At 33.6% G+C, this 23,502-nt stretch overlaps 5 protein-coding genes and 1 long non-coding RNA gene across 10 annotated transcripts; 4 read left to right on the top strand and 2 right to left on the bottom strand.

The window, feature by feature from the left end:
• Positions 1 to 1,018: 1,018 nt before the first annotated feature.
• LOC107412016 (alpha-crystallin domain-containing protein 22.3) lies at positions 1,019 to 4,491 on the top strand. Of its 2 annotated transcripts, none has more exons than XM_016019712.4 (3): positions 1,019 to 1,248; positions 3,175 to 3,539; positions 3,883 to 4,491. In XM_016019712.4, the coding sequence occupies exons 1-3, from the start codon at positions 1,229 to 1,231 to the stop codon at positions 4,116 to 4,118; spliced, it is 621 nt and encodes a 206-aa protein (XP_015875198.3). In that variant the 5' UTR covers positions 1,019 to 1,228; the 3' UTR covers positions 4,119 to 4,491. The 2 variants fall into 2 exon arrangements, with proteins under 2 accessions (XP_015875198.3, XP_060667722.1); XM_060811739.1 differs by lacking the exon at positions 1,019 to 1,248 and adding an exon at positions 1,364 to 1,762.
• Positions 4,492 to 5,738: 1,247 nt separating this feature from the next.
• On the top strand, positions 5,739 to 9,408 carry LOC107412018 (uncharacterized). 2 transcript variants are annotated; one of them, XR_009634618.1, is made up of 3 exons: positions 5,739 to 5,973; positions 7,846 to 7,971; positions 8,772 to 9,408. It is a non-coding gene; the product is annotated as an uncharacterized LOC107412018 (long non-coding RNA). The 2 variants fall into 2 exon arrangements; XR_009634617.1 differs by lacking the exon at positions 5,739 to 5,973 and having other exon boundaries at positions 7,714 to 7,971.
• Positions 9,409 to 9,580: 172 nt separating this feature from the next.
• Positions 9,581 to 11,502, bottom strand: LOC107412014 (putative pentatricopeptide repeat-containing protein At3g05240). Its single transcript, XM_016019706.4, has one exon. It carries the CDS (start codon positions 11,373 to 11,375, stop codon positions 9,681 to 9,683), a length of 1,695 nt encoding a protein of 564 aa, XP_015875192.2. The 5' UTR covers positions 11,376 to 11,502; the 3' UTR covers positions 9,581 to 9,680.
• A 37-nt stretch (positions 11,503 to 11,539) lies between these two features.
• LOC132799099 (uncharacterized) lies at positions 11,540 to 12,514 on the bottom strand. The gene has a single exon (XM_016019710.4). It carries the CDS (start codon positions 12,386 to 12,388, stop codon positions 11,681 to 11,683), a length of 708 nt encoding a protein of 235 aa, XP_015875196.3. The 5' UTR covers positions 12,389 to 12,514; the 3' UTR covers positions 11,540 to 11,680.
• Positions 12,515 to 13,974: 1,460 nt separating this feature from the next.
• LOC107412003 (coleoptile phototropism protein 1) lies at positions 13,975 to 16,721 on the top strand. Its single transcript, XM_016019693.4, has 4 exons — positions 13,975 to 14,241; positions 14,340 to 14,409; positions 14,995 to 16,107; positions 16,264 to 16,721. The coding sequence occupies exons 1-4, from the start codon at positions 14,042 to 14,044 to the stop codon at positions 16,630 to 16,632; spliced, it is 1,752 nt and encodes a 583-aa protein (XP_015875179.3). The 5' UTR covers positions 13,975 to 14,041; the 3' UTR covers positions 16,633 to 16,721.
• Positions 16,722 to 20,105: 3,384 nt separating this feature from the next.
• LOC107411990 (uncharacterized) lies at positions 20,106 to 23,183 on the top strand. Of its 3 annotated transcripts, none has more exons than XM_048469212.2 (8): positions 20,106 to 20,410; positions 21,117 to 21,211; positions 21,518 to 21,597; positions 21,683 to 21,741; positions 21,836 to 21,948; positions 22,282 to 22,343; positions 22,461 to 22,780; positions 22,932 to 23,183. In XM_048469212.2, the coding sequence occupies exons 1-7, from the start codon at positions 20,293 to 20,295 to the stop codon at positions 22,753 to 22,755; spliced, it is 822 nt and encodes a 273-aa protein (XP_048325169.1). In that variant the 5' UTR covers positions 20,106 to 20,292; the 3' UTR covers positions 22,756 to 22,780; positions 22,932 to 23,183. The 3 variants fall into 3 exon arrangements, with proteins under 3 accessions (XP_048325169.1, XP_048325170.1, XP_060668420.1); XM_048469213.2 differs by lacking the exon at positions 22,932 to 23,183 and adding an exon at positions 22,881 to 22,913; XM_060812437.1 differs by lacking the exon at positions 22,932 to 23,183 and having other exon boundaries at positions 22,461 to 22,913.
• The last annotated feature ends 319 nt before the right edge of the window (positions 23,184 to 23,502 follow it).

Here is a 23,502-nt window from a genome sequence, read left to right as displayed (position 1 = left end):
CCCAAAAGTAATAATAATAATAATTAAATATTTTGTCAAATTACAAACTCTTCCTCGTAAATTCTTTTTTTTTTTTTTTTTAAATCTTTATAAAATTTTAATTGTAATGTTAGTCTTATAGTCTATTAATATTCAAAGCCTAAAATTTTAGTCTATGAACAATTAATTTCTCATACCAATAAATTTTGGCATATATCTCTTAAATATAATAACGATAAAAATTTGTTTACTTATTTTGAGAAGAATAACGTGGGAATTTTATTTTAAAATAAGCGCCCAAGACAAAATATAAGCATTATATTAAAAATATAAATTATTGTCCTAATAATTTACATATTATATTAAAAAGAAAAATAATAGCATAGATACCAAATTTGTTAATCAATTTTTGGTTGGATATTAATGATGTGATAATTTATTAATGATTAATAAATCAAAATATAATTTAAAGTTATGAAAAATAATCCAATAAAATAATATTAAATTGTTTAATATTCAAAATTTGAAAAATATAGAATTATCAAAAAAAAAAAGAGAAGATTATTTACATTGCTAGTTCCTCAATTACTTCTACAATTAAATTTTGGTTCTGAACCCTCTTTTTTTTTTCTGTTTTTCTTTGCAATATCAATTCCTAAATTTTAGTTTTTAATGCATTTGATAATTAAATTATTTTTTTTATCTGTTTTTCAACAGATTTAAAGAATATAAGTTTATATGGTTTCATAATTTTATTGTTTTGTTCCAATGGATGCACCACATTTTTAAAAAATAAAAGATGCATTGTATATTTTAAAATTATTAAAACTTTATATTAAAAATAATTTTGAGGACAAAATATATCAAAAAAATTATTTAGAAAGTATAATGCAAAAAAGAAAAAGAAAAAGGGGATTGATTAGGGACTAATAAAGTTAAAAAAAATAAAAGAAAGAATTAATTTTCGTTAAAGAAGTTCAATTTCTTAATTTCCGTATGATTTATCCTTAGCCGTCCGATGAAGATGGGATTATAGCTACCGTCCAAGAACCACACCTCGCTTGATCATTTGCACACCTGTCCGTCTCAGCTCAGCTGGGCTCTCCGGAAAGAAAACAACCCCTCTGGTCTCTATCATCTCTCTCAGGTTTTCAAGCGAAAAAAGCTCAATAAGTTTAGTGTGAAGAAGAGCAACATAAGCAGCTCAAATCCCAAGAAAATTGCGGTTTTCAATTTTCTTCATTTACCAATGGCTTCTTCTTCTTCCCAGTAATTTTTTTATTCTTACTTACATTTCGTATATACAACTATTGACTGTGTATGTGTAAAAGTTCGTTTTGTGTACATATAGCATATATGCTTATCAGAGAAAAAAAGAAAAAAAGAGAGTGATTTAAGGGTTAGATTGGCAAATGCGAGTTGGGTTTAAGCATTTTTTAGCTATATGTTTGTATATGCATATGTTTATGTTTTTGCAATATTGTTATAGAGAGTGTTTATTTTGTATATCCTGTTTTTTCTGATTTATGGGTTTATTTTGTTTCTTGTTGAGCTTTTTGTATTCTGCATTTTACTTCTGGTCCATTGGATTGGCTGTTGTTTGGTGTTGAACATGTGTTTTTCGTTATGCTTGTTTTAGGGAAGAAATTTCTCATGGAATTTAATGTGGAAAATGGGAAATATCAGAAAAGGATTTGTTCTAAGATGGAATTGGACAAAGAAAAGAGAGAGCTACGAAAAACAGACTTTAGAAGATAACTTGATTTTTTGAACTTAATGCTCTGTAAGTCGAGTTGGTACTTGTTTGGGAAAATTAAGCTGAAGATACACTTTTTGGAAGGCATTTACCCATTTCCTGGCGGGAAAGTCGATATTAGTCGATGTTATATTTTGTACAAATCATAATAACTCTTATTGAGAATCGGTTTGAAGGTCTTGTTTGTGGCTATGAGAATCAATACTTTGCTAAAGAACTAAAATCTGATTTCATGGGATTTGTCTCTCTGGGAAATTTATTTGAAATCTATTAGCATATATTACCGTGCTTTGTTGTGTCCCTTTACCAGTGTCACTTTTAAAATTTTCCCATTTTTGGAAGCAAAAAACAAAATGGTCTCACAAATTAGAACTACCAAAAATTTATTAAAAAATAATTTTCAGATTTGCATCCTTAGAAAATGTGAAATGACCAGGTTAACTTATTAAACCACTAAAGTACATGGTAATTACTAGACCCTCTTACACCAACTCTATTATCTAGGCTAGTTGTTCGCAAACTTGGAAGCTATTTGAAGGATAACCAAATGCCATTCGTAGCTATGGGTATATTGTGTCAATTCTTTCATTCCATATTTTGTAACCTTGTGGTGTTATGCATTGTTGTTCAAATAATAAGCAAGCAAACCACATAATCGAGTAAGTTAAAGAAATGTTGAAACAGTAAAAGTAAGGTGTTAAATATTGTGAAATGTTAAGGGTGCAGAATTAAACCACATGCAAAACCAAAATTTCCTAAATCTAATAAGCAAATTTATTTAGCTTGCTTATATAAGGAAATATATGTATTGACATAAGCAAGATACTGAGTTCTTGGGTTGGAGATGATGTTACAGAACTCCTTTAAGTCAAGAAACTATTAAACTTTGATACTTGTTATTTATTAATGACTATAGGACCCCAAATTGCCTGTTTACATGTGGAATAGAAGAGGTGAGTCAAAAGGCTATATTAATCAGCACTACCAAGAAGAGAAGTTATCCTGTTGTATTTCTTGGAATAAAGAGATTATATTGATTATTCAGGTCCATTTATAACTAAATGTTGCCACGTTGGTTTTCAAAGGATGGATCAGGATTATTGGTGAAGTTACTTCTCTTAATTATTTTCTGTCAAAGTGCTTATTGACGCTTACTGCATAAAGAGATGTCTCAATTCAATTCTCCAAACGTGACCTGCATGTGTATGTGTATGGCTTGATAATATATATTTCCTATTGGATGTGCAAGCAAGTTTGAGCTTTCTTGTTTTAGATGCACCATTTTGTATATGCTAAGTGGTTAATAAATATCTGATATTGATGGGTTTGCAAGTTAGTACTTTCTTGTTTTGAATGCACCATTGTCTAATAGACTTGCATCTATTGTTATATCATACATGCATGCTGCATATGTTGATAGGCTTCATGTCTTTTTGCAGGTTTGGGAGGACAAAAGAAGTGAATGACCCCCCGCCAATAAATCCTCAGCAACCTGTTCTTGCTGTTGCACCTCTTAATAGTAAGCCATATATTGGTCCACCAATGCCGCATAGCTATGATGCTTCTTCACCTGCTAAGGATAAGGAAGCCGTGGAAAGAATTGATCCTGCAATGATATTTTTTTCTTCTTTTACAACGAAGAAAGACTGGGAAAATGTCATGGCAACCACCAAAGCTGGGGTTGCACTAACTGGAAGTGCTGCTGTGGGCAAGATAGGACCAATAATAGGACTGATGGACATCGGTGAATGCAAGGATTCATATTTGTTCCGTGTCTCCCTTCCAGGGGTATCAGTGGATGAGAGTGAGTTTCGTTGATCTTGTATAAATTTAGTAACTATTTTGATCATAATTGCTTTACTTAGAAATAAAATTTTCATAGCCGTAATATTTCATTTCTGTGTTATCTTAATAAGTACTCCATACCTTGTTTATAATTTTTGATTGAGAAATTTTATGATTGGCAATTTAACTGAAGAGTTGGCATGTTGGATTGGTGCATAGTCCCAAAGATATACATGAGATAGGGAACAAAGCAGAGTAAATCTCTGATTGTCTGATGCATACAATATTTTTTTTCCGGTGTCCTATCATGGTACTGTTTTGACTTAGTTTAATGACTCTAATTGTTGACTTTGTTAGTGCAGAGGAATTTAGTTGTGATGTTGAACCTGATGGTAAAGTTCTAATAAAGGGAATAACTACTACCGGGGAGAAGATAGTATGCAAGAACTCTCAGGTCTTTCAAATGCTGACAAGGAACTTGTGCCCGCCAGGGCACTTCTCTATAACGTTCCAGCTTCCTGGTCCAGTTGATCACCAACAAATTTTGGGTTCTTTTGCGACTAATGGGGTTTTGGAAGGTATCGTGAAGAAAAGGTAACTAAAAAGCGAGAACTATGCCTTGTTGCTGCAAACATTAAGTTTAGCCAACAAAGCATGGCTACATTGGAGTGGGGAGGAGATCACATGGCTAGGACAATATTACAAAAAATGTAGGTTGAAAAGCAACAAAAAGACTCCATTGCATCTGTTTTTCTAGAAGGATGCAGCATGAAAACTGAGCTGAAAGCTGAAGTCTCAAATGCTTGTGATGCTGGGCTCTGTTAAGTTTTGTTGTATGTAGCTAATATAGAGGAATTTTGTTGGAAGATGCTAAGTAGCCTAGAATCATTATATTTTGCTTGTAGCTGGTGACTCGCAGAATAAGTTTTGTATATGTATTTCAAGCAATAAGTTTTGTATATGTATTTCAAGCTCTTTCTGTTGTGGTCCAAAAAATCACTCTACAGCGAAGCAGCAAATGCTTTCGAAAGTATCTAGGAAGAAGAGAGTGTTTGAGCAATCTTTTCTTATGGAACAATCAGGGTCAAGGATTTTGCTTATTTCTCCAACTTTATTTTAACAGTAGGTGGTAATTTCGCATAAAAAGTCGCATGTTTTATACAAAATTATGTTACTATTTGGTGCTAGTGTTATAGCCACTGGAAGTTTTTGCTCTTCCATGGTAAATCTGTTAAAATTCCTCTTTTGCCCTCACCTTTTGAAACCTATAAATTTATTCCCTTCTCATATTATTATAATCATGCATTTGAATAATAATAATAATAATAATAATAATAATAACAATAATAACCATTTGAATCACCGATTTCAGTTCTGTCCACTTGAGTAAGAAAAACCATTTCATATTATTATAAAGTACGAAAATTGAACCGTTTGACCTTTCTCTGCATTATATAGGGAAGCAATTTGGCACGAGAGGAAAAGCAAGACTTTACCCCATTGCCTCCTTCAATTGAAATAAAAATTGCAGCAACTGACAAGTTTTTTCTAGGCAATTTGTCAATGCAAATTAGGAAGGTCAAGAACTAATAGTCACAACAATTGGTTTCATATAAGAAAGTGCCTTCAGAGTCATCCTTAATCATTGTATCTCATAACTTCTTGAAGTCTATGTGTATCAGAATACAAATATATTTGGATTAGTTTTAGTAACTCTATTCCAATATACTCTACTTTATTTTACATTTACCAAAAAAAAAAAAAAATGTTTTGATTATACTCGACAAAATAAATAAATAAATACAATTTTATGTTTGGAGCTCTTTGTTACAGAGCAGAGAGAAAGATGAGGTTCAAATCTCTGTCCTTAGTCCCTCAGAAAATATTCATAAAAAACATGAAAGAGTTGGAAAGGGCAAGACAGAAATTGTACAGCGTGGAGAAGTTAAATACTTCCGTGGCAATAACACCACCCGGTAATTGCCAATTTTGAAACTGTAAGAGTTTTAGCCAAATTTAGCAATATCTGAAAATTATTTAAGGGAACATATTACCTAATATGTTTCTGAATCTAATGATTATAATTATCATTAATTGATAAAAAAAATTATAAAAATAATGCATTATGGGATATTATTTAATGTTACCAAAAATAAAATTATAAAATTATCCAATAAACGCAGTAATTTTAGATTCAAATAGAGTTCAGAATTATTGATAAACAAAATATCTCTAAATTCCTTAAAAAGTATTTATTTTAATACAAATGAAGATTCGGAATCCATGTTTTGGGCTTCACTCTGTCACATTCCATATGGGAGTTCAATGAAAGCGAACCCAGAATTGAACATAAAACAAAGCGTATCTATATATCTACAAGTTTGAAGAAAGGAAAGCAAAAGCACAGTTTTTGAAATCCCTAAAGTGGGAGCCTTGGTGGTGGCCATAGTTTGGTAAGCTCTGCATGATTATCTGGGGATTCATTTTGGATTGTGATACTCATTTCTTCTGCTCTTGTGGATTTTTTTTCCTTCTTTTTTTTTTTTTTTTTTTTTTTTTTTTTTTTTTTTGGTTTATTCAGATGGATTCTACATGGTTACAAAATATGGTGCTTCAAACTAATGTGTCATAGTTTTTACTAAGAAATATAGTTGCTCAAAAAATAGAACTTTTTCCCTAATCTTCTTGTTGGGCTGCCTTCAACAGGAGCCTGTGAAGTGTAAAGTTTTAGGAGCTTTACTGTTTTAAGGTTTGAATTATTTTGGCAGTACAAAGTGTGCATTCCAATTGAACCTCTAAAAGTTTGTTCTCTAGTAATTTAATTTTTAGTTAATTTGTTTGTTGCCTATGGTAGCCAAGTAGTATCGGTGCTATGATTCATAACCTGGTTGCTTGCTCCATTTTGTTGTTATAATTATTGCTTGATACTCATTTGATTGATGTCTAATATCTGGACCTTTAGCATCTCCTAAAATCTTGATTTTGTTGTCTTGTTGATACTTGCAGGCCTAGTGAATAAGCTGTTTTACAATGTTTACCAATTACCATTTACCTTTGGGGTCAATCCATTTTTGCCAACACTGCCATATCATATTTGATAGGTAATTAATGCTGAATAGAGGTTGAGCCTCTATCTCTGTTGGGAAGATAAAGAATCAATGAATAAGGTAGAATAGGATTAAAGATCCAATTACTGACATAGAAAGACAAAAGATCATTGTAATAAGAGAACCAGAAATTTAATTTTATGGTGGTAATGTCTATGGAAGTCCTGTTCTTGATACAAGGAAAAAAACATAGATGCTTTCTTATTTCTGGTGTAGGAGACAGCTAATATAAATATATTCCTAATATAGGTATGCTGGAAGTTGAAACCAACTTGCATAATGGAATAAAGTGAAAAAAGTTATAGATTACACAAAAGAAGTTAAAACTGAACAATCTGACTTAATTGTAGAGGATAAGATTACTGAAGACATTTCCTTTTGTACATGGATATGAGGCGCTAGCAGATATTTCATCCTTATTGTAATGAGGAGAGGAAGGGTGGTTACCAATCTACAAGGTTAGCTTATAAGTAGAATTAGTTATGGTATCGTAATGAAATCTTAGGTTGTGGACCTCCATACCTATAAAATCTTTACCAAACATGTTAAAAGGTTCAATGCCGATTAAGAAGATATTTATAATTTGAAAATTTGTAAAACCGTCTATGAAAACATGGTGTCCTATATGTATCTGAAGCCCCAGGTTATAGGCCATGTTTGGCATGACTTCCAAAATGCTATTTTCAGCTTTTAGGGCCCAAAAACAGCTCCTAGGTGTGTGTGGACAGTTTTCTGGAAGAGCTCTGGCCTTCAGAAGATCTTTTAACCAAAGCTAGTAAAGTGTAGCTTTTAAGAAGCTCTTTTGAAGAAACTCAAGCTCTGAAGAAGCAAAAGCAAAAATTATCGCAAACGAGGTCTATATATGAGTAGTGCTATTATCTTTTGGTTGTGGACCTTTGTGCAAATAAAATCTTTACCAAACATGTCAAAAGGTTTGATGCCAATTAAGATGAAATTTGTAAAACCGTCTATGAAAACATGTTGCGTTGTATATATATGTAGCCCAGATTATATATGAGAAGTGGTATTACAAGATGCCGTGTGCTGAAAACAGTGTGTGCAGCTGAATTCAAGAGCATGGTATTCACCCTACAACAAGCCCTATAAATATTCTCATAGTTTCACTTCTGCAATATATCTCTATCTGTGTTAGCCCTACATTTTTAGATCATAAGTTATCGCCAGTGGAGTTCTATATTTGATATGATGGCATTTCAGGTCATGTGTTCTGGAGAGGATGAAAGTGAAGATGAGAATGATGAACTTATGAAGAGAGTCAATTCAAAGACGGATAAATGATTTACCATAATAAACTCCCCCTTGCAAGGGCGTGTTAGATTTAAGGTTTGATTACACAAACTTTCTTCTTTGAAATGGTTTGATCTTTGAGGCATAATGCATCAACATTTCATTTGTTTTAATGGCCAAAACTTCATTACATTCGTTTCTTGAAATTGGAAACTTTATTTTATCTATAAGCTTTCCATCTTTAAAAAGAATTATTTTCTCATGAATGGTGTTAATATGCAGACACGATGGGCATATGTATTAGAGTCGAATCAGTATACTACAGGACATCTTCAAATATTCTGAATCCCTTTGTAATTGTTGCAATAAATATTTTGTATTAGGATTTGTTCAATATTTATGGTACTAAAAATAGTACTCTGATATACGGCTTATTCTTGTTGCAAAATCTGGTTCCAGGTTTATTGAGTTTCCCTTTTCCTGTGGATATTAGCATGCTTTTGAAGCATATATCCCATGTTTTCAGCTTTCTTTTGTTTTTGTGCATTTGTATGGTGCTGATTGTATGGACTTTAAATACATATACTGTGAGGTATTGGAAAGCCATAACAATAATAAAATTGGATCACCATTTTCAATGCAGGTTATGCAATTTGTGATTTCGCGCATTAATTATATGATGTCTAGATTCTGAAAATACTTTTAATTGAGAAATAAGCTACCAAAGCTTATTGTAAATGCATGTGTTATTAGAAATTGCTTGGAAGATATAGGTACCTCCCTTGTTGCATATCACAGTTATCTTCCTTATCACCTTCCATTTCAAAATTTGATGAATTGCTATTTCCAATTTGTAATGGAAGTTGCCATAATTTTGAAGAGAATTATCACTGCAGGAATTGATTCGACTGCATACACATTGGGAGCTACTGCAGCGGATTGAACTTGTAAGGAAGGCACCAGTTTCTGGGTGTAAGAAGATTTCAAACTGCCATAGCTCCCAGAGATAGGTGTGGCATTCCCTGGAATTATCAAGAGTTTGTGATAAGGGGGGGGGAGACGGTTGATAGAATGAGGAAGCGGAAAATCTAGGTGGCTGCATTTGTTGGTGCATCTTGGTTGTTAAATGTTTCTTCATTGTTTATGCTTGGATTTGAGCCATGAACTGAGGAAAATCCTAAACCGTGTGGCTCTCTACCAAGTTCTAGGGGAGCTCTCACTTTCCATTGCCGTAAATACAGCTTTGGGGACTACAAATATGATGAAGCAGCATGCTGGTGAATTTTGCTCCCTCAGTTGTTCATCACGGTGCAAAAATTATTATCCCCTGCAGGATGAAGCTTGCAGTCATCCTAAAGAGAAGACGGGGTCATCAATTTAAAGAGAATTTTAGGCTTCTATTCTTGTATTTGGTTTTACTAACCTGCTCCACCGATGAATAGCACACTTCCTGTGTACCATATTATTGTAAATTTATATTACCTGCTTAACTTTCAAGTTTGTCATATTAATTAGATTCTTATTACTTCTTCATCAGGCTACTCAAGAACAGAATTTATTAGATTTTATGCTTAATAGATACTCATGGTTGGTAAATGGCAAACCAATGCCTAGCAGGACTTCCTGTATGTTTTGGTTTAACAGTACAAAAGTCTGTGAAATTGTTTGGCAATTGACACTAATGAGTCTGATATGTTTTGTGAACTTTGTTTTCTTCCAAAGTACAGCTGCGAGTTCATTGAACAAATTTATATATCTACATATTCTGACATTTTTAGACAGTCTCAAAAAAATTTATTTCATAATTAAGTTAACGACTTCATCTCAACTGAACTATTCCCAGGAATTTTTGCAATCTTCCTATACTTCATCAATTCTCTAGCCAGCATTACTTCTTGCCATCTTCCAACTCGGGCATAAATATTAGAGAGAAGCACATAAACCCCACCACCATGAGGTTCAAACTCCATCATACCCCTCCTAACTTGGTCAGTGAGACTCACATTTTCATGAATCTCACAACCATTTAAAAGAGCACCCCACATGGCAACATTAGGTTGAACCGGCATTTCCTCCATGAGGCTTACAGCCTCTTTGAAGAGGCCTGCTCTACTGAAAAGATCAACCATGCAACCATAGTGCTCGACAGTCGGAATTATGCCATAGATATTTCTCATCGCATTAAAGTGTCTGCTACCCTCGTCAATCATCCCAGCATGACTACATGCACACAAAACCCCTATGTAAGTGATCTTGTCTGGAATAATAGTAGAATCCTCTTGCATCATCTTGAAAGTACGAAGTGCTTCCAAACCATTTCCATGCATAGCAAAGCCAATGATCATGCTAGTCCATGCCATCACATCCTTGTTTTGCAAATTGTTGAATATCTTCCAAGCACTTTCTGCATCTCCAATTTTGGCATACATGTCTACTAAAGCAGTCCCAATAGCAATATATTTGTCCATGGTGGTTTTTAATATATAAGCATGAAGACGTTGTCCCAAAGCCAAAGCCCCCAAATGGGTGCAGGCACCTATTACACCCAAAAAGGTGGCTTGATCTGGATCAAACCCAGCACTCTGCATATCAAAGAAGAGACGAAGCCCCTCCTCAGCCCGGCCATACTGATTATAAGCACCAATCATGGAATTCCAAGCAACTAAGTTTCTCTCAGGCATTTTATCAAACAGAACCCTTGCTGTTTTAAAGCTACCACATTTTGCATACATATCTAATATGGCAGTGGCAAGAATTACATTGAAATTTTTAGTTGGCATGAAGGGATCAAACCCAATTTGGGCAAGATAATTGTGAACCCATTTTCCAGTATCTATATCTCTACTTCGAGCACAAGCAACTAAAACATTCACCAAGACAATCTCATTGGGTTCTACTTTCCAGCGTACCATATCCTTGAAGACCTTTATAGCCTCCTTAGCCCTATTGTTATTAACAAACCCGGCAATCAAACTAGCCCAAGCAACCACATTCCACTTAGGAATAAGATTGAACACTTTTAACCCTGCCTCTACGTCTGCACAAGAAACGTACATATGGAGTAAAGCAGTAGAAACATAAACATTTAACTCAAACCCAGCTTTCAAAATGTAACTGTGAACAGATTTCCCATATCTATGATCTGTGATTATCGAACATGCTTTGAGCACAAATGGGAACGTAAAATGGTCAGGTGAATATCCCCTCTGCAACATTTCTCTGTAGACAAACAGAGCTTCAAAAGGATTGTCACCGTTGGAGTGACCCTTGATCATGGAGTTCCAAATATACACACTGGGTTCATCAATTTGATAAAAGACTGACTTTGCGTACTGGAGGTCTCCAGACTTGGAATTGGCACAAAAATCTATGAGCCTACTCAATCGAATTGTATTTTTTGTAATTGATGAAGTGATCATCAAAGAGTGTAGCTGTTTCAACTCGACCATGGATTTGCAAGTTTCCAAGAGATGGAGGATGGTGTAGTAGTGTTTCTTCATGAGCTGTTTTGGTGATTAAAGACTCCAAAAGCACCACATTGGATGGGCTTTTAAAGGGTCATTTTTTGACAAGAGCGGTTTAGAGACCCAAAAATGGTTACTTTATAATGGCCTAAAAAAAGGGCAAAATTACACTTATCAATGTTGAATAAAAATAAGAGAAATTGAACATGAATAAAGAATGATCTTTTTATTGCATTTGATGAGAAAAGAATGAACAATGTCATTCATTGTACAAAAAGAATTGGACAAATTTATGTTTCTGGCAGCCATCACTAAGAATGCTCTTCCACTTTTACTTTTCTTTAGAATGCTCTTCCACTTCTTCTTCTTCTTCTTCTACGTCTTCTTTCAGTCTCTATCATAGAAGAAAAAATCCCAAATTTGCCAACCCATTTTTGAACCTCCTCTCTCCTAAGACACAGGCTCACCGAAACAATACAAAGACAAAACCCAAAAATCCAACTTTGAATTCCTCTCTTTCCCAACAAATGAATCAGAGCAATCCCAATTGGACTAAAACCCAAAACCCACCAAACCACATTGCTCTCAATCTCTCTCCCACACAAGAAACCCAAACAGAAAATTAGCAAAAACCCACATAATAGCAAGTTCCTCTTCCTTTTTCTTCTCCACCCATCAAAGCCTCCCCATCCAAAGCCCTTCCAGAACCCCAAACCTCCCCCACTCCCATCTCCGCCGGCGATCTCTGCGATTAACCAATCCAACGGTTGTGGTGAAATCTTGAGATTAGATGCGATGATGGGTATCAATTGGAACATGAGTTTTCTCGATCTTGCAGACAGAATCTGCCTTTTTCTTTTTCTTGCACAGATAATCGGTTTTTGAGTCTGGTTTCCATGGCAATGGGAAAGAGACAAGCCAAGAGTTGGAGATCTTGGTGTAGAAATGGTGGTGATGTGAAGCAAAGCGTTCATTTGAGAAATGCTGCAGAAGCAAAGAGAGGCTTGTGTGAGTGGGAATGGCGTTTGGATGCGAAGGGTCTTCTGCATTGCGTGTTCTCTGCTCCAAGGAAGAGATTCATGGGAAGCAAGAGTGACCGTTATAACTCAACCAATTTCAATTGTTTATTATTATTTTTTTTTATATATTTCTTTTGTAATTTTAGACCGCCATAATTATAAGGCTCCAATGCGCTTACCTATAAACACCTCTAGTGTCAATTTGGACCGTGCATTTTTTTCTTTATTTTAATTTTTGACAGCAAAACACCAATAAGATTCCATATGATTTATTATTGTGACATGGACATTAAAAGTGTTAAAATTATTATCTAAAATGCATAGTTTTATTGTGCAGCAGAATAGTTGAGCGAAAACTATTCTGTCTTAGGCAATGATTTAAACTTTTCTAAAGGCCTAAATTGATAAGCCATTTAGAAATAGATCTGGGTTGGTTAGGCCTGTAATAGAACAGTTTCTCCTTAATTTGATATATGTTTAAAAAAAAAAAAAAAAATCTATACAAGATCTTACACGGTATCGATAATACTTTATAAAAATTTATACTATTAAAAAGTGCATTCCTGATCTTGCTTAGAAAACATATATAAAGGCCAAATTGACAAGCCTAAAGTATAAAGGTTAAAATAATTACCAAAAAAAAGTATAAAGGTTAAAGTAATCGTGTATAATAACTCAATGATCCAGTGAGGAAATATCCATATTTAACCGTGTCCGTTCCTCAAGTAAACCTACAAGCATGTTTATAACTTCAACATTATTAATTGATAAAATCTGTTTTCAAAAAAAAAAAAAAGAAAAGAAAATACTTGATAAAATCCAGGCTAAAGTTTTCTGGTGAATAGATAGATTACTTGTAAACTTACAGTAGTAAAACTATTGCAAAAGGCAAATACAAGCATTTTATATGTTGTGCTGAAGTCCATCACTATACAGAAAATTTTCAAAACTTAAAATTTAATGTCTTTTGCGTTTGCAGGTTTTGTGTCTTTGAGTGTTTTGTTGTGGCCCCGGTTTGTACAACTCAACCCACAAGAAGCAAAAAGGGAAAGATGAGTCCAATTAATGACCTCTCTTTTAATTGGAAGACAAGCCCTCCAAATGGGCCTACGTGTTGCTTTTCTGCAGTTGGTTTTTGGAAATTTGGACTGAAACGGAATTTATGTAATACGCCTTTCATGGAAGAATTTCTGTAAGCTTCCTTTTGTTGTCTCACACCAGCATCTAATAACACCACGCATCATTGCGGACAATGATAGCTTTCCCCACAAAAGAGAAAAAAAGAAGATTAGAAAAGTTGAAAACATTGAGCAATGAGCATCATGCAATTTATGAGAGTGTCTTGTCCACAAAACCAATTTTTTCTTTTCAGGCTGAATATATGTGGGGAGAATTATGGCTTCGGATTAAGGTAAAATGATAGTGAAAGCTGGTTTTAGCATTACGCTTGTGGATGAGATTGATGAAAATACATTATCATGGTGTTGGCTCCAACTTGTCCACGATCTACACATATGCTTATAATGACAGGAGATGGCAAAAGGCAACCAACTCTCTTAATGGCATAACTACTTTGAAAACGACCAAAAGGTCCATAAAAAACATTGGCGCTATTGGCGTTGGCAGTACTTTTGATTTCAAAGCCTAACATGCGTAGTAAGTCTTTGTGAGTAACAACAAAAGATGACTGTGGGAGTTTTGAAGGAGAAAATGAACAGGGTTCAAATCCCTGGCCTTGATAAGGCAATTGCAGAAAGGAAAGGTTTCGATAGAGAAAGTCATGCTAAGGGGTCTGTATATGGTGGGAAGCATAATCAGTGTGTCATTCTTCCTGGCAATGTCTCCATGGTTGCTGAAGCTTTAGAAAGAAGAAATCAGAATTGGTACCTCTCTGTGTATATATTTGCATACTTGTTCAAATGCCACTTTTGCAATCCAAATGTAACTACTTTGTGTGGCTATTATCCTGTTTACACTGCAGGTTTGTTCGGACAAAAGTTGCAAATAATTTGATCATACAAGTAGGAGATTCCAACTTTCATTTGCACAAGGTGAGCTGACTGACTTTCTTTTTCTGTCAAAAATGAACTAGATTATTTCAACTCTAAAATGCAAACAAAAGTCCGATATGAAACCCACAGGAACTCAAAAGTAAGTAGGACCTGATTTGACATATAGATGTTTAGATCGTTAAAGAAAATCCTTTAATTGCTGAAAATATATATCAATACTACACGTTTGTGTTTGTGCTGCTTGCTTAAACAAAAAAGAAAAGAAGAAAATTCTAAATGAAATGATTAACAGATATCGTAAAGCTATAAGATGCTTGGAGGAGAAGCAATACACCTTGGATCTAACAACCATTCAGCGCAAAACTTTCATCTCCTGTCCTGTTAGTATTTAAGTGGCATAAGAGACCAATATATATTGCTTCATCACAGTCTTGTTTGGAAATTTTAATCAAACTGGTTTCTGAAGATGGAAGTTTTCTTAATTCAACAACTGCGGTATCTGAACTGTCCAAGATTATAAATTTAACCTCAACGAATGAATCTAACATTTTGCAACAAGTTTGTTATATGATTACTTACATAATTACATTTTTCCGATTTCTTATTGAGTATCTTGTTTTCCAGCTCCCTATGGTATCAAAATGTGGATATTTGAATAGATTGGTATTTCAGAAGGGTAATGGAGCTGGCCTCAGTATCCAAATAGATAATCTTCCTGGAGGAGCCAAAACTTTCGAATTAGTGGTCAAATTCTGTTATGGTTGGAAGGTTGATTTAACAGCTGCCAACATTGCTCCACTCTATTGTGCTGCTCATTTCTTGCAAATGAGTGATGATCTTCAACAAGGAAATCTGATATCCAAGACAGAGACATTTTTAAGCTTCTTGATATTTTCATCTTGGAAAGGCACATTTCAGATTCTCAAAAGCTGCGAATCCATTTCTTTATGGGTGAAAGAACTGCAAATCTTGAAGCGGTGCTCAGAATCCATTGCTTGGAAGGCCTGCACAAACCTACAAGCATTTAGTTCGGGAGAAGATGATACACAGTTGTTGAAATCCCTGGAAGATAATATGCAGAAGTCAAAATCTGAAGGAGTTGATAATTGGTGGTTCGAAAATGTTTCATCCCTTCGAATTGATCATTTCATCGAAGTGATTCAATCCATAAAAAGTAAAGGGATGAGATCAGATATTGTGGGATCATGTATAGCTCATTGGACTGCTAAATGGCTTTCCCAAATCACTTTTGAACCTGACATTGTGAAGCTAAAAAATACGACTCAAAAATTACAAAGGGTTACAATCGAGTGTTTGATAAGACTTCTTCCAACAGAAGAGAATTCAGTTACTTGCAACTTTCTACTTCTCCTTCTCAAGGTTGGTTTGGTGATGAAAATCAATTCTGATATATTGAACATGTTGGAAAGAAGAATTGCTTATATGCTGGAGATATGTCATGTGACAGATCTCCTGGTTAAGAATCATGGAGATAAAGACAGTGTTTATGATGTGGGAATTGTTACTAGAGTGGTGGAATATTATGTCTCTTTCATTCTGAGTAGTCAGAGGCCAAAAATCTTTGCTGTTGGAAGATTAGTAGATGGATACCTTACGCTAATTGCAAGGGATGAGAACCTTAATGTGAAAAGTTTCCGGTCACTTGCAGAAGCATTGCCTGTTGAGGCTCGGTTTTGTGATGACAACCTCTATAGAGCTACAGATATGTACTTGAAGGTGTAAAAATTTTTTGTCCCTCTTGTTCTGATATCATGGAAATAAGTTAGCCCTTAATAACAGTATTAACCAATGTAAACATTTTATATGTTGTTACAGATTTCAGATGCACTTGTTGTAATTTTTAACCTAGTGCTTCATCATCAATTTTTGCAGGCACACCCTAGCTTGACAGAAGAAGAAAGAATTAGCATTTGTAGATTCCTGGAATACCATAGACTATCAAAAGAAGCACGCGAGCATGTGATGAAGAATGGTCGTGTGCCTTTGAAAATTACAACACGTTTTGTTCTTCTACAACAAGTAAATATGACAAAGTCAATGACAAGTATGGGTTCGAGTTACCGTAGATCTAAGACTCAGGCAATGGTCAGAGTAAGTAAGAGTTTAGGGAATGGATGTATCAGTTCCCGAAAAGAGATAAAACAGATGTCTAAAGAGGTTGAGACGATGAAGATGCAACTCAATGATTTGCAAATTTGTAAACTAAAACTTCAAAAACAGCTTAAGAAATGCACTCTTTGAAGAAAAGCTTGCATTCATTGGAAAAGTTGTATGCGTTTTGGTACTGAAATATACTAGCTTCAATATGAAATAATATAAGTCTTTCTTTTTCCAAGTTTGCAACAAAGAAATTAACATTGTTTTTAGCACCTTTAAGTTATTTTTTCAAGTCATAAAATCCATTTCTGCTCCATACAGAGATGAGCTAAAGAAGCCTAAAGTTTATTTTTGTATTACCTGAGTGTAATATTTGAATCTAAAAATTAAAAAAATGAAAATTGCATCAAAATTATGATTTATCGGTATATGATATAATGATTTTTTTGGTACATCAAATGGAGAACAAATGTCATAATTTTTTTTTATTTTTTATTTTTTTTTGGGTTGAGAGAATGGTTAGCTGTCCAATTAAACATTTATGCAGCAACAGACAACCCGATTTAAGAAACAGTGTCCAGTTTTGGTAAGTTAGCTTAAATTGCCGGATATATTTTCTTTATTGACTTTATAAATACTCTGCGCCCTTGCTCCATAAATGATTTTACAAGACCATGGTGCCTAAAAAAAACATATACAGGCTATACGTATGCATATTTGAATTATTTTTTATCAGAATATTAAGCATTTAGGTAGCTTTTACCTAATTTGACCAAAACCTTAATTTGGTTCATTAATCTAGGTCTGCAGAGTGTGGAATTGTCATGAGTATGATTCAACATGAAAACAACTCACTGCGATGTTGGAAACAACAAATATTGTTGTTGGATATGTGCAGGCTATGGAAATCCACTTAAGAGTAAGACTTACCAAAACAATTTGGAGAAAAAGAATTATGCATAAAAAGGTAAAACTCTCAATGTTATGTTACCAAAAAGAAATAATATGTTCACATTAGATGTTCAACCATAACTTGGAACATGTACCTTATGAAAAGAAACTAATCCAGACTTTCATGTCCAATATAAAGCCAATGCATGATCATCTCTTTTTCACTACTTTCTCCATCTTTTGCCCCCAATATTTTTACTGCCATTATAATGACAAAGACAATCCTGAAAAGTCAATATTTCAAGGGAGAGGGTAAATGTAGCAACAAGGGTAAAGAAGTACATAGTTGGCTTACTAATGAAACCACAACCTCCTGGCCTTTCACCATCAAGCTTACACCGGATCATATACGCTGGGACAGCCTTAAGATTTCACCTTCGAAGGAACTAGAGGAACACATTTTAGGGAACATAAATGAGGCTAGCCGAAAACTTTTGGATGCGTGGATTCCCATCGAGCTATGTATTAATGATGTTGATACCTGCGAAACTTACAAGGTAAAGCTAGCAAAGAAGGAATCCTTTTGGTTTGAACCGATACCTGAAAAAACATCTTTGTACCATGAAGCAATGGTGGAGGAACCTTGTTATGACTTGGAAAAGAAAAGGAAAGAGTTTGCTTATTCCATTGAACCTTTTAGACAAATTACAAAGAGGAGGAGTCTAGGTTATGATCATGAGATTGGATTGAGATGGTCAAGCAGCAAATCTGTTAACATATTCGAATTTTCAGTTTTGAATGGACCAGGATCCGACTTGAGAAACTTAATATTTTAAAAAGGTAAGAGCAACAGCACACTCTTGACTCATGTATGCATTATAAGTTTGCTATTAGATTTTTCATTTTTTTTTGCTTTATAGTTTGACAGCACAAGTCTGTCAAATACAGAGAACCTCTGTGATCCAATAGTTTTGTTCTTTATTCGGAAATTCTTAAACTCTAATGTTTTCCCAAATTGTTGAATTTGCAGGTAGTGAAACATACATCGTAAGAGAATTCTGCCTTTTTTATTTTCCTATGAGATACAAAGAGGAGGATTTTTTATTTTATTTTTTTTCTTCCCCTGCTGCAAAGTTGGGATTTTGTTGTCTATTAGAGTGATTTTGAATTGTATTGCTTTAAGGAGGAAAACAGTTAGATAATCAAGTAAAAAAAAACTAATAATAAATTGCAATTTTAAGAGACAATTCTACCATTATCTTTTCTTTTAAGCTCCTGTTGAGAGCCCTAGTATTAATTGTTTCTTCTACATGTATTTTAATCTTATCCCCTTCAATTTCCATATAATTGCTGGAAATTTGAGAGCTTCTACATATTTAATTTTGCTGTCCGTTTTGTTTTTTAAAAGTTATGATCTAAACATTTTGGTTTATTTATATAAGAAATCTATTTAAGTATTATTTAGTCAATTTTGTAAATTTGACATTCATCAATCTTATTTTGCTTAAAGTTTTTATGAGAATTTGAAATATAGATAAATTTTGAAGTATAGATAAATATTGATACATATTCTTGAAATTTTCAAGACAAAAAAACCTATTACTCTATGGCATGACTCCCTGGATATTTAATTTGGGCAACAATATTCACCAACTTTTGAATATTATTACATTAGTGCCACTCATTTACTCATTTATAATTTTTACAAAAATCAATGTAATGGATAAAATGCTTATAAAAATTTAGTTCACTAGTTTAAATATTAATGCATAAAAGACTATTTTATCTAGAAATTAAAGATATTTTTGCTTTTTTAGTGGAAATAATACTATTTGCATTTAATACGTTTTAATTTGTAAATAAATTAAATAATAATACAAAATTTTGATTGTGAAAAATTTTAAATCCAATATAAAAATCTCGGCTTTTTGTATATGTAATGTTTATGTGTATGCACATATACGTAATCAAAATATATAGGTAAGATTTTCATAACGCTGGGAATACAAGGAAGCTGTTTAGACATTCGATGACATAGACATATATTTGGGTCTTTCAAAGTGTTAACAAAAATTCAAAATGCAAACTTGTCATTTGTTGGGAATAATTTCACAAAAGAATCTAAATTTTGTAAAATATCAAGAGCATTTTTTACCCAACATTGAATAATAAAATAATAATAATGAAAAAAAAAATTTATAGCAACCCAAAAGAAATTTAATACAAAATTATAGCATAAATCGAAATTATTAGCGTTCCCATCAACTAGTGTTATAATTTAGTATTTTATATTAGAAAAATAAAAATACATTATTTAATTGCATAATTTTCATTATCTATAGTTATCATACATGCATGATCTAGAATGCATAAAAGATTAGCACTGACCATGATTCCATGACTAACAGTAACTTGCTATCTTGTTTAACAATATTATTGACAATTCCAAATGCTCAACACCTTAATTCAGGAAATTGACCAACCTGTCCATAAAATCCTAAATTAACCAAATAAACACAGGAAAAAAAGAAAAAGAAAAAAAGGTTATGGTTAGTTGGGTTTTCATTTATAGTGGCAAAGTGAAAAACATAAAAATAAAAATTAAAAATTAAAAAATAAAAACCCAGGAGATCGTTTTCAATCTAATAATTGTTAAAATTTTTTTTTTTTTTAATTATTATTATGTAAAAACCAAACACAGAAAGTATAGTTAATATATATACATATATATGGTGGCAAAAGTTCTAACCCCAGGTGTCGGATCTCCACTGTATTAAAGATTCGGGGCAGAGGTTTTGAGGTTTGGCAGATTATAGCGGATTGGGAGCAGAAACAGTTTTCAATAAAGAAAACAGTGTCACCACCACCGATAGGAGCAGACAAGACAGCCCCTTTGAAGAGAAAGCAAGAAAGATGAAGCAGGAGGAGGAGGAATTAATCCACAACACCACATCTTCTTCAGAGGACTCCAATCCATGCCCCATCTGCCTCGGACCCATTGTTCAAGATTCCTATCTTGATAAATGTCTTCGTATGTTTCCCCCACTTTTTCTCTCTTTATTTCTTGTTTGGTTACCCAGAAAACTGAAAGTAAACCCAACCACCCTGTTCTAATCATTTTTTTGTTTATGTAATTATGTTATTTGCTTGGGGCAATCCTGAATTAACTACTAGGTTTGATGTGGAATTTGAAAAAGTTTCGTATTTTTCCCAAGGCATTCTTTCTTTTCATTTGTCCAGCAACCGAACAGAGCATAAAATTTACTTCTTTCCTTATTCATCCTTACAAGTTTCTCTTTGCCAGTTTCTTCAATTGGCTTTCTCATAAAACAAACCCATTTTCGGTAGGAAGGTGAATTGGCTTTCTCATAAAACAAACCCATTTTCGGTAGGAAGGTGAAAGATTTCGTTCTGTTTTTGTATTTTTCATGAAATTAGAGCTACATTCTGGGATGTACAACTAGTGAAATCTAAATTGTTTGTTGTATTTTGATGTGTTATTTTGCTGCATAATTATGTGGTTCCTAAAAAAGTGGTTGTGTATATGCAATGAAAGCCTTTCTTGATTAGTTTTCTATATATATATATATATTTTTTTTTTTTCTTTTTTTGGTTCTTCTGGTGCATTATGATCCTTAACTTAATTACGTTTGTATGCACGGAGAATGAAAAAAATGCAATATTATAGCATGTTTGATCATTTATTGAGGCTTAGAATTCCCTTTCTTATGTTACAGATAAATTCTGTTACAATTGCATTGTACATTGGACAAAAGTGGTCACCAGCAAGCACTCATACAAGCTTTCTTCTGTAAAATGTCCTCTCTGCAAGGTTCAGTTTATCTATATTTTTCTGCTGCTATAGTTGCACGGAGATTGCGCTCATTACTAGCTTAAATTTGTTTCCCTTTTTATTTTTGTCTTTTACCTCTGCCTTCTTAGACTAAGAACAATTTATAGAACTTTTTAATAAAGTGCTGCGATAGGGTTTTACAAACTCAATTTTTCAACATATTGAAAAGTGCCCTGTGTTTTTTATTGATTGAAGACCATGTTCAGGTGTGTTCCTGAATGTAGTTGTTCAGTGTTTCTTCTAGAATGTGTAGCATCACTTTTTTGGGGTCTGTTGATTTTTCAGATGGAGAACTTTTCTGTAATACATGGATTTGATGGAAGCTCTTTTCAACATTATTACATAAATCAGAATTTTGAAAATGGGTAACTTGACTGTTCTTTCCTTTTCTTGAGTTTTGCATCTCTCTTCTAAGATATATGTGCTTAATTGTAACGTTGGTGGTCTCAGTGGCTTTATCTTAACAAAAGCTCACAAGTACAGATTACAGTGCTATTATACTGAGCCAGGTTCATCATTTGATTCACTGGCTGTTCTTCTGCTGTTTTACTCCTGATAATCATTGTCACCTTTATATTTTTTCCTAACTTTATGTTCAATCAGGTTTCGTAGGTGACATATTCAAAGTATCACGGTATTGGAAGTCATTCAAATATCTTCAGCCAAACTGTTGGCTTCAAAGTTGGTTGAAAAGGGAAATTCAAGCCTTGATACAGGTCTGCTAGTTATCAATTTCTTGTTTCTTGACTGCATTTTGTTTTTCACATCTGAAAGAAGTTTTGTTTTTCTATTTTGTATTACAGATTATTCAACACATTTACAGATAACTCAAGTACTATATGATATTGTTGGTGAAAGATGAAATAGATTTGTCCCTTTGCTAAAATTCTCTTTGCATGGGGAAAACCACATTTAAGTCCTGTTTAGAAATGACGCTTTATTGAAAATTAGAAATCTAAGCGTTAATTATAGTGCAGCTCTCTTGCATTCTCCAAGAGTTGTATTTGGTTGACAGTGCATGACTGAGATGCTCCTTTTGCTAGTTGTAGGAGGAAGATGTTGAGGTTATCATGCACCACATACTTGGTGTGATTAATTCATTCATGAGAAGGTAATATTTATACTATTTGTATCCTAAATTGTTGATAAATAGGTTGATCATGAAAACCGATTTGATGATGCTTATTAGTATTATGATGCTGTATCAACCTGTCCTTCATTTCTCTAGGAATGATCAATATTCTCGATCAAGAACACCTGAAGCAAAAGAAGAAGAGTTTCAAGCATTAATATCTGATGCAGCGAGGCCTTTTCTAGCAGCAAGAACTGAGAGGTTTGTGAATGAGATGGAATTATTTCTTGCTTCAGGTTTGAATATTGAAGCCTATGATGCCGTTTACAAGCAACGCCTCGGATGGAGTGCACCTGGAGTAACTAGTGAGACTACTGGAGGACTTAGTGAACAGAGACCTATAATCCCATACTTGTATATCTTTGATGAGGACTCCGATGGAACTGATTAAAAGTTTGAATTGCTTCTGCGAAATTGTAAGTGAAGTTACTTTTTATTTTATTCTTTGTTTTAGTTTTTTACTGTGTTGTGTTTGATTCCATAAGCGAGAGTGAAAAACATAAAATGCATTTGAAGTCTCACGAGAAATCAATCTGTTTCATCAATTTATGTTCTGGTGTGCTGTAGATGAGCTTGGGAAGGAAATTGGCGAATATAGACATTACTAGTTGAGCTTTAAATAGATAGGCAAATTTGGATGATTGTTTTCTCTATCAAAAAATTGACGATATAGCAACTTATACTAAAGTTCCAACTTTCCCTTGAAACAATGTAAGTTGTAAATGATAAGAAGAAATTTTGTCAATAATCAAAGTTAGTTAAATTAAGTTATAGTTGCATATACGGTAGGATGTATATGAAGTATTTGGGTTTTGAATAGCTGGGCACACCTAAGACAGAGTTCTTCGTAATCCCAAGGTTCTGCACCATTTTCTTTTTTTAAAACACTTGAAGGCATAAGCTCAAAGATTATTTTCTCCAATGACGCAAACTTATAAACACTTGAATGAGATTGAGATGGGATGCAAATATGGAGAACTAAAGCCTGTTTATAAGCTTACAAGGTTGGCTACACACATCCTGGTTTTTCAACCAATTCTAACATTTAACACCAGCTTTCTAAAATTTGCCCACAATTATTGAGCTATTTTTAGGCTGATAATGGAATAACTATTGTCAACAATGGTGAGCTGGACAG

The sequence above is a fragment of the Ziziphus jujuba genome, chromosome 10 (assembly GCF_031755915.1).
Source record: "Ziziphus jujuba cultivar Dongzao chromosome 10, ASM3175591v1".
In the NCBI taxonomy this organism is placed as follows: Eukaryota; Viridiplantae; Streptophyta; class Magnoliopsida; order Rosales; family Rhamnaceae; genus Ziziphus; species Ziziphus jujuba.
The sequence above is the reverse complement of the archived record's forward strand: the minus strand, read 5'-3'. Positions and strand labels throughout refer to the sequence as shown.